Source organism: Phyllostomus hastatus, unplaced genomic scaffold (assembly GCF_019186645.2).
Source record: "Phyllostomus hastatus isolate PE091 unplaced genomic scaffold, TTU_PhHast_1.1 phas_contig_150, whole genome shotgun sequence".
NCBI classification, from domain to species: Eukaryota; Metazoa; Chordata; class Mammalia; order Chiroptera; family Phyllostomidae; genus Phyllostomus; species Phyllostomus hastatus.
The window spans coordinates 23,281,759-23,296,215 of record NW_025333611.1 but is presented as its reverse complement, the minus strand read 5'-3'; the positions used below and the strand labels follow the sequence as shown (position 1 = coordinate 23,296,215).

Genomic DNA, 14,457 nt, shown 5'->3' with positions numbered 1-14,457 from the left:
GGGGTCAGTTCTGACCACCGGGAGTATGTCCACCAACTTCCCAGAATGCTGGGCGGGAGCAGAGTGTCCATGAACTCAGACCACTGCCTATCCATCCGCACCCCAGGTAAAACGTCAGTTACCCTGCAGGTCTTCTTCCCAAACAGCTCCTTCCCAACCTTCTTCATTCTCTGGCATACTTGTGGGTTTCACTGGCCCACAGTTTGTCCAGCCACCTCGTACCGCAACCACATGGCACACAAACCCCCAAACTATCCCCAATTCCGCCTGCCCTCAGCCCCAGCAGCCCAGGCACAGCCAGCCGGTCACAGGCAGTGAGGCCATCAGCACACATCAAATGCTGTCTCTGTGACATACCAGAGAGTCATAATTGCAAGGAAAGTGTTCCTCTTGCTGTCCTCCCCGGGCCCACTCCTGCAGCCATACCTTCTGTTTGGGGGACCTTCATGGAGGCAAGGCGCTGAGTCCAGAGGAGGATAGCAGGGATGGTGAGGAGACTGAAATCCACGTCACAGAAGAAACTGATAAACTGGGGGTATTTTTTTAAGCTGTAGAAAGGCCAGAAGGACCATCATGGACTGGGTAGACCAGGAAATAGATTCATTCCGTGAAGGGGAAATGAGACAATGGCTACAATGTAGAAGGGTTTGGTTCCATAAAGGCTGCACTTTCTAACTCATAGATTTTTCCATCAGCCTAGCTGGTGAGGTGGGGGACCCCCTTTCTAGGAAGAGGACAGGCAAAGTCTACGTTCCCATAGGTCCAGGCTTGTATGAAAAAGGTGGGCAGAAAGTTGGAGCAGAAGATCACAGTTGTTCCCTTCCTGGGAGGTTCTCGGAATTTGTTAGGAAATTGCAACATCTCCAAAAGCAGACTAAGGTGTCTGTGATTGATACTTTAATTCACTGATTCAGCAAATATTTGCTGAGCACTGACACGTGTCAGTCACCCGTCAGTCTCCAGACCGTGGAGAAACACCAGGGAACAAAATGCGCTGCCCCCAGGAGATGACATTCTAGTGAGACGGACAGACAAAAACACAAGATATATAAGTAATGTAGATGGTGTTAGATAAGAGCTAAGAAAAGTCAGGAAAGGGAGATAGAACTCGTGTGGGGGTGACGAAAGCTCTAACAGATTGGTCAGGGAGGTGAACCGTGTGGATCTCCGAAGGGTGTGTATTCCAGGCCAAAGGGACAAGCTCCTGAGCAAAGGCCCCGGGGGTGGAGTGTGCCTGACATGAAGGTCAGTAGGGCTGGATTGAAGCCAGTGAGCAGTAGCTTAGTAGGAGATGAGGTCAGAATGGTAATAAGGGTCAGATCTTAGAGAATTTCCTAGGTCATAATGAGGAATTTGACTTGAACCCTGTAGCAGGGTGTGAGCAGAGGCACAACGTGATCTAACTTCAGTCTGAACCAGAATCCCTCTAGTTGCTGGGCTGAGGATACAATGTTGGGAAGAAACACTAGAGGCAGAGAGATGAGCTAAGGGAACACTGTCATTATCCAGGGCAGAGGTGACGGTGAACTGAGCCAGGGTGTGAGCCACAGAGGGAGGGAGACGTGATTAGGTCCTGCTTGTACCCCGAAGGTAGAGACAACAGGGTTTTCTGGCAGATCCAATATCGAGCGTGAAAGAATAGAGGATTCAAGGGGAGTCCATGTTCTTTGCCCTGAGTCCCTGGAAGCTGGAGTTGCTTTCTACTGGCAATGGAAGTGAAAACCAAAACAGGAACAGGTTTTGGGGAACAGCGAGGAAAGCAAAAATTTGTTGGCAGCAGATTAAGTCTCAGATGCCTGTTAGTAATCCTAGTGAAGGTGCTGGTTAAGTCCAGCATTTAAGAAAGAGGCCCAGGCTCGAGGCAGCACTGAAAACCCTAATGCTAGATGAAATCACCGTGGTGGGGTCAGGTGCAGTGTAAGTGTATATAGAAGGGCAGTGAGCCGGGAGCTAAAATCTTCCAGGAATGTGGGGAGAGACCTAAGGGGAAATGATGCTCGAGTCTGATGATAGGAGTCAAAGCTGACAGGTGTGGGGGAGGTGGGACAATAGTCTACTAAGAGTGATGATGAGGAGCTAGGAGGATGCCTACTCTAACTCATGAACTGTTTCTTTGTGGGGTCCAACATGAATCTCTAGGGCCATGCCTACTATTAGGGCATTTGCTTATTCATCACGCCTTAGCTCAAAGTCCTGGCTATGCCATGAAAGAACCATTAGAATAAAAGGGGCCATATAATTTATTATCCAAACTGGCACACTAGACAAGTGTCCCTAGATAAGAGAGGGAGGCTCAGTACAGCAGGTGTAAACAGTACAGCAGGTGTGACCCCCACCTCTCCTGGGGTCATCAGGACAGGTGGTCACCAGGACTAGAATGCACATGAGATTCCCTTCCAGTGTACTCCAGCTCCAGCTTCCCTTTCTCTCCCCCTGCAGTGGTCTCCAGCACGTCAAGTGTGTAGACGCGCGTCCTCCCCTATGGCTGCCTGTCTGACAGTGGATCGAGTTTCAGCACCATAAACCGCCACTCCCCCACCCCACCCCCAGCTCATAGGAATCTGAACATATGCATAGAGTGAGGTGCAGCTTATGCTGCTGGGTGTTTTTGCTTCTGGAGAACCAGCACTTCCAAGAACAAGTCCCTGTCACAGTACACTCTCCTGAGGGCTCTTAGGTGACAGAGGATCAATGCTTTCTGTATGTGGACGTTTTCCCTGACGGCCTCCCTGATTCAGAGAAAGTTCCTGTCCCCACTAATCTTGGGCGTGGATGACATATGTCCAATCTGTCTATGTGGCGGCAGCTCACCCCTGTTCTTAACCAGCCTTTCCACTTGCGAGGGGTAACTCCTCCCACTGCTTAGGGCTGCATGATGCTGTCTTCTGTCAGTGACTTTGTGTTAGAACTCAGTGGGCTGGACGCATGTTTCTGCTCGTTGGTTCTGTGTGTTGAGTTCCCTCCCCGCACCCCCACCACCCGCCAAGTTTCCTGTGTGCAGCTCTGCACTGGCACCAGCCCCCTTGCTGTACAGCGCAGCCTTTTACAAACAGCCAAGGCTTGAAGGGGTGAGGTGACCCTGGACTTGTGCACCACACTCTCCTTAGCATAGTTCCCTAATGAACTGAGCCAGCCAGACTAACTGGGGGTACTAACTGTGGGTAAACCAGAGCTGATGAAAATGTCAGGGTTTTGGTCTAAGATTCAGCAAGTGAGCCGTTTAATGACCAAGAGAGGACAAGGCTGCGGTGCTGCCCAGAGCCCCAGCCCTCTGTGCTGGATGGTGCTGCCACCTGCGCACCTGTGTGGACACGACCGAATCTCTGCCACTGGGGCGCGTTTCCGCAGTCCCGGGAGGCAGCCATGGGCTCAGGCTGTCCAGAGTGCTTGTCACATTTCCACACAAACCCCTTCGTAACAGCCCAGCATCCCTTTGGACATCCTCCTTCTGCACAGTCTTAGTGGGAGGCAGAAGGTTCCTCCCTTTTCAGAGGTCGAAGAAACCAACTCCTCTTCCCCCTCCTCCTCCTCAACCCATCACCACAACTAAGGGACAGGCTCCCCCAAGCTAAACACTCCCCCTTTAGACGTGGAAACCTGAACAAGGAAGGGAAGAAAGTGGACCAAGTTGAAGACCACTCCTGGTGAGAACACAAACGGTAGCATCTTATCGGACACCTCCCGCCTCAGAGTCCTAAGCAGCCTCCCTTGGACCTGTTTCCGAGCCTTTCCCACCCCTGCAGTCCTCCCCCGTAAAGCCCCTGCCACCCAGTTAGCCAGGATATTTCTCTTTCTTGCAACCTTCACCCGACACATGTGTCCTCCTGGGGACTATGGGCCACCACTCATTTTCCTTGAACTTTCTACACAGAACAACATAAAAATTGTCAAGGGCCAAGCTCCTGCCTTACTGGGTGGCTGCTGCCACCTGAGCAAGTTCTTAAGGACTCATGGCACAGATAGAAAAGGGGACACAGGGGTCTGCACACCCCAAGCAACAAAGCAAATCAGAGCCAACACATGCGCTCCTTGCACTCAAGCCCGAATGTCTTTCAGTCTCTCCGCCTAGAAAACAGGCATCATGATGTCTGTGGGTCTGGGGTGTTGGGGATTAATAACTACATGTGAGCACAGTACTTTGATGTTAGAAGAAAGTGCTAGAGAAGTGCCCAGCTTCCTGCCAGAAGACATAGAGGGACTCTGTGTTAGATGGAGGACTTGGGATTCCCGAGTTTCTGGAATCCAGCCGAGTGTCGGGCTAGAAAAATGAGGTCACACCTCAGCCTGTAAACAGTCGTTCAGACAGGACTGGTGGAATAAAGCTGGCGTGGGCCTGATTAACTGTGTTTTCGTCCTTGCTGCTGCTGGAAACAGCTCTGGAACCCTTCTTTCCTGTTTACAGCCCGCTTTGCCACATTCAGCACCTTAAGGCCTCGATTGAAAAGACAAGCAGGTGCAGACTCTGTTGTGGAAGCCGGTGCTAGGGTCTTTCTTCACCTCCCAGCCCTCCCCTCCATTGTAGTCGGTGCTCCTCCCGGCGGGCAGCCCGCTCCCCTTCACTGACCATGTTCCCAGGGACCAGAGGCAGGTTGGTGGCTGCAGGCAAGGTCCCCTTGCTGCCAAGTCCCCTCAGCTCCTGGCACACCAGGCTGCATACCTGTCTTGGGCAGGGTTGGCCACATTAAATGATGCCTTATTCATCTTTGTACAACACTGGCTGACTGATTATTAAACTGCATGTCAGTCTTCTAAGCAAAAGGAGAGAAAAAGAGAAAAATAAGGGGAAATTACCTAAAGAAACCTGGAGGCATTGGCAGGCAGGAAACCAGGAGGGAGGGCATCTCTGTGCCGGCGGCGGCCGCCAAGGGCAATTGGTTATTCCCAGGTAATTAGCCGAGGTTATTTAATCAACAGAGTGACAAGGTGATTGATGGGCTGCTTCACAGGGGCTCTGATGTTGGGGTAGGATTGCTACAGGGCAAGAAATGCATGCAGAAAGACAGCCATTCCCCATAGGGTTTAGGGACTTGCAGGCTGGGAACAATAAACAAGGGACTGCTTGCTGTTTTGTAAAACTTCAATACTAGTCTTCGAAATCAGATCCCAAGACAGAAGAATGAGTGTCTTATGGAGGCACGTGTAAGGCTTACCCACTATGTTAGTTTCTTTCAAGCAGGATGCAGGGTTTTCCTTGCCACCGAATGATGAATGGTCTAACTAGCCAGAAGGTAGTGTATCTCAGTGGTAAGGGCACAGGTGATGTAGGTCAGTGGTGGAGCAGAGAGCCAGCCTGGACCTGGGCTCAAAAGTCAAGTGGTTGCAAGTAACGGAAAATCTCCATTTTTTTACATCTATAAAATGGTAGCGCTAACGGTAACCTACCTCACAGGGCTGCTGTAAAGAACCCATGAGATAATGTGGGCAAAGCACTTGCCTTTGCCTGGTATGTGGCACCTGCTCATATGTGTTAGCCAGAATGACTCGAATCAGTGCCAAAAGCACTATGGCAGTCATTCGGCAAACATTTATTAATAATTAGACATGCAGAACACCTAAGATAAATCATATAAAATCTATGGCTTCAAACAGTTTGGAATCTAGTGGAAAAGTCACTGGATGAACAAGGACGCGCCCCAGCAAAGCGTGGCAAATACGTAAAAGACCTTGTGCTCTAAACTCAAGGGCTGAAGGGACATGGGTTGAGAGGCAATCAAACTGGAGTGAAAGATGACAAAATTCACGCCTTCCAGTTGGTCCAGGGCCTCAGGATGCGAGCCCCTGCCTCCCCTCCAGCATGTGCCCAGGTGCCGAGGTATGGGAATGAGGCCTGCTAAGGGAAAGCGTTTTCGTGGGTAGGAAGAGGGTTGGAAACAGCCACAGCTGCTGTACGGTTGGGAGCCGGTAGCTTTTCAAAAACCAGGACCCTTCGCTGACCCCTTGCGTTTTCCATTTCTTTTTGAAAACACGTGTCTACAACAGAAGGCCGTCTAGTTTCCCCGATTCCCGGTGCCCTGGTCTCTACACCACATGGATGGTATCGACCTCCTCTGTGTCCTCCCAAGGCAGCTTTGCAGAAGGTGATCCCCGACAGAGCCGTCCCTTCAAGTCCGTCTTTGTACCCACCGCCATCGTCAACCCCGTGAGGAGCACAGCCGGCCTGGGGACGGCGGGGCAGGGCTCTCTTCGGAAGGGGCGGAACAGCATGAGAAAGAGTAAGTGGTGGCAGAGAGGTACGTGCCTAGAGCTCAGTGATGGGGGACCTGACCCCAGGGTAAAGGGTTTGTTACGATTCCCAAGTACTGAGTTGTTTTATTGGATGACACCTGACCCACTCGAGGTCGCTGCCCTCCGGTCACTTGCTACATGCACGTTGATTGACTGGGATGATGGCAGCCCTGAGTGCCAACGTATAATTAGCACACAGCCAGGGTTAGATGCTGGCTCTTATTAAGATGGAACAACCAAAGCACTTGCTGGATCAGTGCTTCTCAAACTATGTTCCAGGGAATCCTTCACGGGGTGCCAAAAGGGTAGTAAAGGGGAAAGGAAGGAAAAGAAGGTTAAAAAGTCAATGCTGAGAGCCCTTGAATCCTACTTTGTCATTTAACTAATGCACACACAGGGGTAAAAAAAAAAAGGGGGGGGGATTATATTGTACAAAAGTAAGTTTATCATATACTTAACTTCCAGTCTCAAGTTCTCTCCATGTACATATATACCTGCTAATGATACTCACTGCACTGTTCTGCACCTTGCTTTTATTTTTACCTATATAGCAGCCATCTGCATACATGGCAGTAATACAGATCTTCCCTCTTAAAAGCTATGTTTTTATCTACATCAGACTTCTTTTTCAGGGATATTTAAAGTGTTTGAAACCCATTGTTCCACCAACAGCAAGGTTTTGTGTTGATTTATGTGTCTCTCGAGAAGACAATGAACCAAGCAAAGTAAACTTGATTCATTCTGCATCCTCTGATTTCAACTGGGCTCTGCTATATTAAAAAAAATGATTCAATGTGAAAATGCACTGTCTAGTCAGAGCAAAAGACTACCATGTTGGACATATGCCGCACAGGAGGATGCCCCTAGGAAATTCGGTGTCTTGGACCCACCCTCTCCCAGTGCTGTCATCTGATCACTGGCTGGACCTTAGGGCTACTACTCTTGCCTCTCAGTTCTATCCAACAGTCCTCCTTCCTTCTCCTTCCAGTACCTTCCTCCACCTTATCCTCACCGCACCCCCCACCTGCCCACAACACACACGCAGAATAACTGATCCCAGCATAACAGCCTTGGGCAAGTTACTGATCTCTACCGTCTTCAGTTTTTATCATTTATGAAATGGAAATAAAAACTGTAACAACCTCATCAGAGTCATTGTATGGATTTCACAAAATAATCCACATAAGACTAATGGCACAGTGCCTAGCCTGTTAATAAGCTCTCGAGAAATATTAGCTGTTTTTATAGTATTATTATTTTATCAGTATTATCACTGCTACTGCCACTAAGCAGATCATCTTATTTTTTTTATCTTCACCCGAGGGCATGCTTATTGATTTTAGAGAGAAGGGAAGGGGAGGAGAGAGAAAGGGAGGGAAAGAAACATTGATGTGAGAAAGAAACATCAGTCGGTTGCCTCCTGTTTGCTCCCTGACCGCAGACCAATCCTGCAACCTTGGCCTGTGCCTTAACCAGGTATCGAACCTGTGACCTTTCAGTTTACTAAATGTTGTTCCATCCAACTAAGCCACACCAGCCAAGGCTAAGCACATCCTGTGCTCCATGCAGGGCATGAGCTCACTTACATCAGCCTAGACCACTTGTGAACGCAAGCACTGCACCCCATTGGCAAGGGCTCACATTTTCTTTTATAGGTTTTCTCCCCACCTTTGCCTACATCTTGATTAGCTTGGAGCTTTGACTATTTGCATTGACATTGAATGCACATGCAATAAGAAAATATTAGCTCTCTTGGAAATTAAGAACCAGCACAATAAATACATAAGGCATAAAACCAATTTTTCACATGTTTCCGGGCGCCTGAGGCCATGTCTGCCCGGTGCTGCTCTGACTTTCCCAGATCTCGAAGGGACCATCTCTCTCTCCCTTTTCCCAAGGTGAGGCTAGTCAAGCTATTAATCTCCCCAACACAGCAAGAAATGACAGCTGAATTGACTGGTTGCACCTCACAGGGCTAACAGTGGAAAAATAAATGTCTACATGGAAAGGTCAGGCTTGTAAATGGCGGCTGGCTGGCTTGCAGCAGCTGAGAGGGCCGGCCGCGTGTAGTGAGCACCTGCTTTTCAGCTCACATCCAGCTGGATGCAGAGTCACAACACAGGACATGGCCTTGGCACGGGCCCTCTGTGCCAGACACAAGTGACTGACTCACACACATATCCAGAGAGTGTTGCAAAGTACTAACCTCTCTGACTGGATGCCCCCTGTGGCTCTCTAATGCTGGGGACCCTTTGGGAACAGTGGCCATGGTGCTTCTCGGGGGCACCTCTCCCACCTTCCCCAGAGTGCAGTGGCCTCCTGATTCTTCCCCAAATACCCACAGGACATATTCCCAACAGATGGGGGCTCTTGTCTGCAGAGGGCCTGAGGGGAAGGAATGGCTTCCTTTTACTGAGACAGTCCTGTCTCAGTAAACAAAACAAAACAAAATTAAAAATAAAGCTTAGGGAAGGAGCAAAACCAAACTCCTGGACCTTGCATTTTTAGAGTGTGCTATTCTTTACCCACAAATAATGATAGTTAACAAACATGGGCCATTTATTAGGTCCCAGGCACTGTCCTAATCCTTTGCATACATAATATGTAATAAAATGTAATCCTCACACCAGCCCTAGGAGGTGCTGTTATTAGCTCCAGTTTGAGAATGACATGATTGAGGTGCAGGGAAGTGAGGTGACTGACTTGTCCCAGACTCCCTGGGAGAAGATCTGATCCCAGAGCCTGTGCCATGGGACTTTGCAAGGCTCATCCACACACAGCCCCAACTCAGGAGTAACCTTTCCAAGCTGGCTTCTACCTGGTGTCACTTCTGCCTAGCACACAATCTCTCTCTCCCTTTCTTTTTTTTAATCTCCACTCAAGGATATGTTTTTTACTGTTTAGAGAGAGAGAGAGAGAGAGAGAAAGAGAGAGAGAGAGAGAGAGAAACGTCAATGTGAGAGAGAAACATCTATTGACTGCCTCCCACATGTACCCTGACCCAGGACTGAACACACAACCTAGGTATGTGCCCTGACCGGGAATCAAACCTGCAACCTTTTGGTTGATGGGATGACGCTCCAACCAATTGAGCCACCTGGCCAGGACACACACACACACACACACACACACACACACACACACACTCAATATCCCATTCCCACTTCCTCCCTGAAGCCCCCAACTAACCCACCACCATATATCTAAAGCTGTTTTTGGAATTTTCTTGAAGTAGCTGGTCAGAGTCCTCTCCTCCCCTCCCTTTCTCCCTCCCTCTCATCCATCTCAGTTAACTCTCTCTCGTGCTTCTCAGTTTCTCTTCTCTGTTTCTTTCATGCTCTGGCTTTTGTGTCCTCTTTGGTCTGCATGTCTATGTCTGCTGCTCACTGTGAAGCTGACTCTAGGTCTGTCTTCTTCATTTTCCTTCTTAAAGGTCTGGAGGGAGAAAGTAGGAATGTGTGTGTGAGAGAGAGAGACAGAGAAAGAGACAGAAAGAGAGAGAGAGAGAGCAAGTGGAAGTAACTTACCTTCCGGCACCTGCCCCCCAACATTCATCTAGCCAGTTACTTGCTGCCAGCATCAGCGAACAGTACTAAAAAAAGAATAAGGTCACCTTTGAAAGACCCTGAGAGAATTCGCGCGCAGTCAGACATAGAAAGCACTTACCAGTGACTATTCTGGGATATCAGGACACACTGCTCATGCAGCCCCACCCCCCAGCCTGCGGCAGGCCCCCACCCTGGTGCTGATAGCTCTGTCATGTGATTCCCAGATGGCTCCCTGCAGAGACCTGTCCAGTCGGGGATCCCCACCCTTGTGGTGGGCTCCCTTAGACGCAGTCCCACCATGGTCGTACGGCCTCAGCAGTTCCAGTTCCATCAGTCACAGATGGTCGCCTCCGCACCTTTGGCGGAGATGGGACCCAAGCCGGTTCCCATGGGGGAGCCCGCCCTCACGTGTGTCAGCAGGGGCAGCGACACCAGGATCCACTCGGCAGCCAGCTCCATCATCATGGAAGGCAAGGAAATCCCCGTCAAGAGTGAGCCTCCACCCAAACCGCCTGCATCCGCGCCACCATCGATCCTGGTGAAACCAGAGAACTCCAGAAATGGCAGTGAAAAGGTAGGAGGGAGGTAACCTTTGGGGGGCATGACCCTTCAGACCCTGCCACCGCGGCCCAGTGTCCCAGCTCCTGAGATTTTTGTTGTAGTGGACGAGGAATCAAAATGACAGCCTCACCAGATCCTCACACACAGCCCCCTCCACATCCTCACGTCTCGCTGGATGCATTGCCCAGTCTCCTCGTACGCTTCCCAAATACTTCATACATTTTTCTTTCGAGGCCCAGGGTGGCTTGGAAGAAACATGGCTTTGCCGTCAGACAAATCTGGATTTGAATTCCAGCTCTGCTGCTTGCTAGCTGATGACTTTGGCCAAAACACTTCACCTTCCTGAGATTTTTTTTTTTTTTGCCTAATCTGTAAAATGATGGTAAGAATACTAACAGTCTCAGAGGGCTACATTGGAGTTTAAGTGAGAAAAGATGTGTACGGCACTTACAGAGGGCTTGGTACATAATTATTCACAGTGTAGAATAATTATGAGACAGAGAGAACTGAAGTGACACAGGAAGGTAACACTGAATTATGACAATTCCAACAACTGTCATTGTGACCTCTGTGCAGAGGTCAGATCTGTTAACTTCTGCTTCAGGCCTTTTCCCGTGAGTAGACATAAGAGATTTTGTAAAATGCTTATGTTCTCGGTAATATCCTTGAGGCAGGAGGGACGGTGGATGGAGGAGATGACATTAACAAATTAGGCAATGCTTATCTTTTAGTTTAGTGAACATCACATCACCACCACGTCCCACTCCGCCTTAAATGGAAAGGCGATGTGGCTTCCTGCTCTCGTGCACACTTGCTGAATGCTAATGACCAGGCTGGCACTGCACTGAGTACTTCCCATGTTCTGTCTCATTTAAGCCTCACAACAACCCTCTGAAGTAGGTGGTCTTTTTGTCATCCTCATTTTAAACGAGGAAGCAGAGGCTTAAAGAGTTAAAGTACATTACCCAAGGCACACAGCTGACACCCAGAGTGTCTAGGGTTGAGTCCAAATCTAAAACAAAACTCATGCTCTTGAGCCTCAGCTGTAAGCTTGTAGCGAAAGGCATTTGGGAAAAGTTAGCACTGACTGATAGAAACATCAGGAGTTTTCTTTTCGTGAATTATAGTTTTCAGATAATTCGAAACTTCTCAGGCCCCAGTTGCTCATTCTCGCAGGCTATTAGAGACAGCCTTCAAGCGGTACACGTTCAGTAAATGCGCAGGCCTCTGCTACACATGGTGAAGGTCAAAAGTATGAAGAAACTTGTAGCCTCCGTGGGGGACATCAGGATCAAATTTCACAGGAAAGAATCATTCCTAAGCAGTACCACTGCACACCTTCTTACGCCTTAAGAGAGAGACTGATGAAAGCTGGTAGCCGTGGACACCAGGGAGGTGGATGACAGGCTGGCAGAGGTGGAAGGGAGGAGTGGTACTTGCACAAACGCAGCCATATCTCCCACTCGGAGAGAGAGAAAGAACGGCTAATCACCTCCAGCCAGCTGTTGCCAAAGTGGGGAGCAGGCCCAGTGTGCCAGATCTCTGATTTTTTTTTAAATCTTCACCCAAAGATATGCTTTTTGTTGGTTTTTTTTAAAAGAGAGCGGAATGGAGAGAGAAATGTTGATGTGAGAGAGAAACATCAATCAGTTGCCTATCATACACACCACGACTGGGATCAAACCTGCAACCTAGGCATGTGCGCTGACTGGGAATTGAACCTGTGACCTTTCAGTTTACAGGATGATGCTCCAACCAAATGAGCCTCCTGACCAGGGCCAGATCTCTGATTTTTTAAGAGATGCATGAAAGATGGATTTTAATATGCAATCTCCCGATTTTTATGTGTTAGCAACTGAAACTCTCCAACATCCCACAGACTAAACTCAGCCAGCAGGTGTCCAGTTTGCGAACTCCGCTCTGAGGACTTGTCAGGCCAGTCTGCAGGCTCCCTGCACGGGCCCCGCAGGGGAGGCCTCAGGGACGGGCAGCCCTGAGACGGGCCTCCGTGGGAGATGGAGAAGAGAGAGGAAAGGTGAACTTATATTCTCTAGACTAGAGCCTACCCTCTTGCCTCAGCCCCTTTCTCAGGTAGGCCTACCAGATTTCTTCTAGATAATTCGTAATTGATCTTCATTTCTCACTTTAAATAGCTCTGCTTCTAGGAAGCCTTCCCTGATTTCCACTCCCCCTTTCAGCTTTAGCTCCATACTGTTCTGCATTTGACATCTGTACTCCCCCCTTCATGGCACTTGTTATTCTAATTGTCTTTTTGTTGAGGACAGTTTTATTCACTCTTGGACTCACAGCTCCTAACAGGGGGCGTGACGCATAGTGACACAAATATTTCCTGAGTGAACATGTGCATGAGGCTTTCAAGTAGGGACCAGTGTGGAGAAACAGCCTGAACCAAGTCCCAGGGGACAGCACATCTGCCACCTCACCTGTGTCCCTTTGCTCTTCTTTCTCTTGCAGCAAGTCAAAACCGTGAGATTTCAGAATTACAGCCCTCCTCCCAGCAAACACAGCACCTCTGGGAAGCCTGACCAGCCAGCCACCCCCAAGGGATCCCCGCCAGAAGCCACCCCGCTGGGCGCAGACATGACCATCCTATTCGCCCACCGAAGCGGCTGCCATTCGGGACAGCAGACGGACTCCCGGCAGAAGTCAGCCTTCGGCAAGACCGTGGCCCCAGCGTCCGCTGCCTCAGCCGCACAGACCGTGTTTCCCAGCAAATGAGTCTACAGGTGGCTCTTCCTAAACCCCAAAGAGGTGAATTGCATTTAAATACAGTCTGCCTCCACTGAGGGTGTGCTGCCATTCTTTGGGTACTGGAGCCTGGGCCCTTGTTCTGCCCATTTTACCCACTTTACCAAAGGAAAGATGGGAGCAGGGGTTCCTGCCCTGGGTGGGAGCAGAGATGGGGACGCTTTCCAAAATAATGACCCGACATGGCAAGGCCCACTGCTCGGACCAAGGAGTGGGAGACCATCCTGCCCACCCTGCTCCTGGCCTGGAGTGCGTGGCCTCTTGTCCTGTGCTCTGCGTACAATTTCTATGGTGTCCTGAACAGGGGCTTCATCCAGGGTGCCCCCGGGGTGCCCCCAGGTTGGGAATGTTGGCATTCCTCCTTGAACCTCATCACCATGTTCTCAACAAGCATTAGAATGGCTCTGTCCCCTTCTGGGGCCTGTGCAATGGCCACAAGTAGCCACTGTAGCTGGTCCCTCCAAAGAGTCCGAATCCTGGTGGCAGAGGGAGACTTTCGGGGAAGGGTGTGAGATGGATGCTTTGAATACTCTGAAACCCTCTAAAACCAGGGGCCTTGCTCCAAACAAGAAGGTCGGAGAGGAAGCTGACTACTGAGTATCCAAAGGCCATCACACTCTAAGCTTTTCAGTCCGTTCTCCCACATTTAATCTTACGTGTGAGGGAAGCAGGAGCCACGCGGCTGTGGTGTGTCCCCCACACAGGGCTTGTAAGGGGGTTGGGTTCAGATAGAGGCCCTGTTTGCTTTGCAATGTTCTTTACTTCCTCTGCTTTCCTCTGGCTTGGGGCAGACTAGCTGTTTCACCAATTGAAGGACAAGACAGCAGTGTCAGTGAGTAGATGCCAGCCCACGGCTGGGCTGGAGGCACTTCCTAGAGGAAAGCTGCCCTCACAGGGACTGGGCAGAGGAGGCTGGAGAGGAAGAGAAGGACAAGGAGGGTGGGGAAAATACTGGAGAGACAGACAGCAGGGAAAGAAGATCAAAGAGGAGAGATTAGCCTTGACATTTCTAACGGGGTGGGAGTAGGGTGGCAAGGAAAAAGGACAGAGCCTGCCAGACTAGGTGACCCCTCCAAGAAAGGGCTGCAGTGAGCGGGACCACCCGGACAGAGCTTTGTAAACAGGGGCAAGAGGGCATCCCAGTGAGCTGAGGCAACGCTGCGAGACAACCCATCCACTCTCATTCAACTTAATCACTGTGATCTCACATTTCCTGCATGTCCATCAATATGGACATTTCAGTGCATAAATGCCATTTGCTGCTAAGGCTGGATACCATTTTAAAAAGGCAGGTCTGATTAGAACTTTCCCCTTCTTGAAGAATGTCCAGTTCTTCAAGACCTCGAGATAAAGA

At 49.8% G+C, this 14,457-nt stretch overlaps 1 protein-coding gene across 3 annotated transcripts in view; it reads left to right on the top strand.

The window, feature by feature from the left end:
- The window catches only part of SH3RF2 (SH3 domain containing ring finger 2), a 120,331-nt gene that overhangs the window by 90,735 nt on the left and 15,139 nt on the right, over nucleotides 1-14,457 (top strand). For 2 of the 3 annotated variants that reach the window (XM_045823728.1, XM_045823713.1), the window contains 3 exons: nucleotides 5,980-6,212; nucleotides 9,998-10,347; nucleotides 12,810-13,141. In XM_045823728.1, the coding sequence (XP_045679684.1) occupies nucleotides 5,980-6,212; nucleotides 9,998-10,347; nucleotides 12,810-13,073 (847 nt within the window). In that variant the 3' untranslated portion in view covers nucleotides 13,074-13,141. Of the gene's footprint in view, nucleotides 1-5,979; nucleotides 6,213-9,997; nucleotides 10,348-12,809; nucleotides 13,142-14,457 lie in introns of those variants that run through there. The other variant, XM_045823719.1, reaches the window with a different exon arrangement.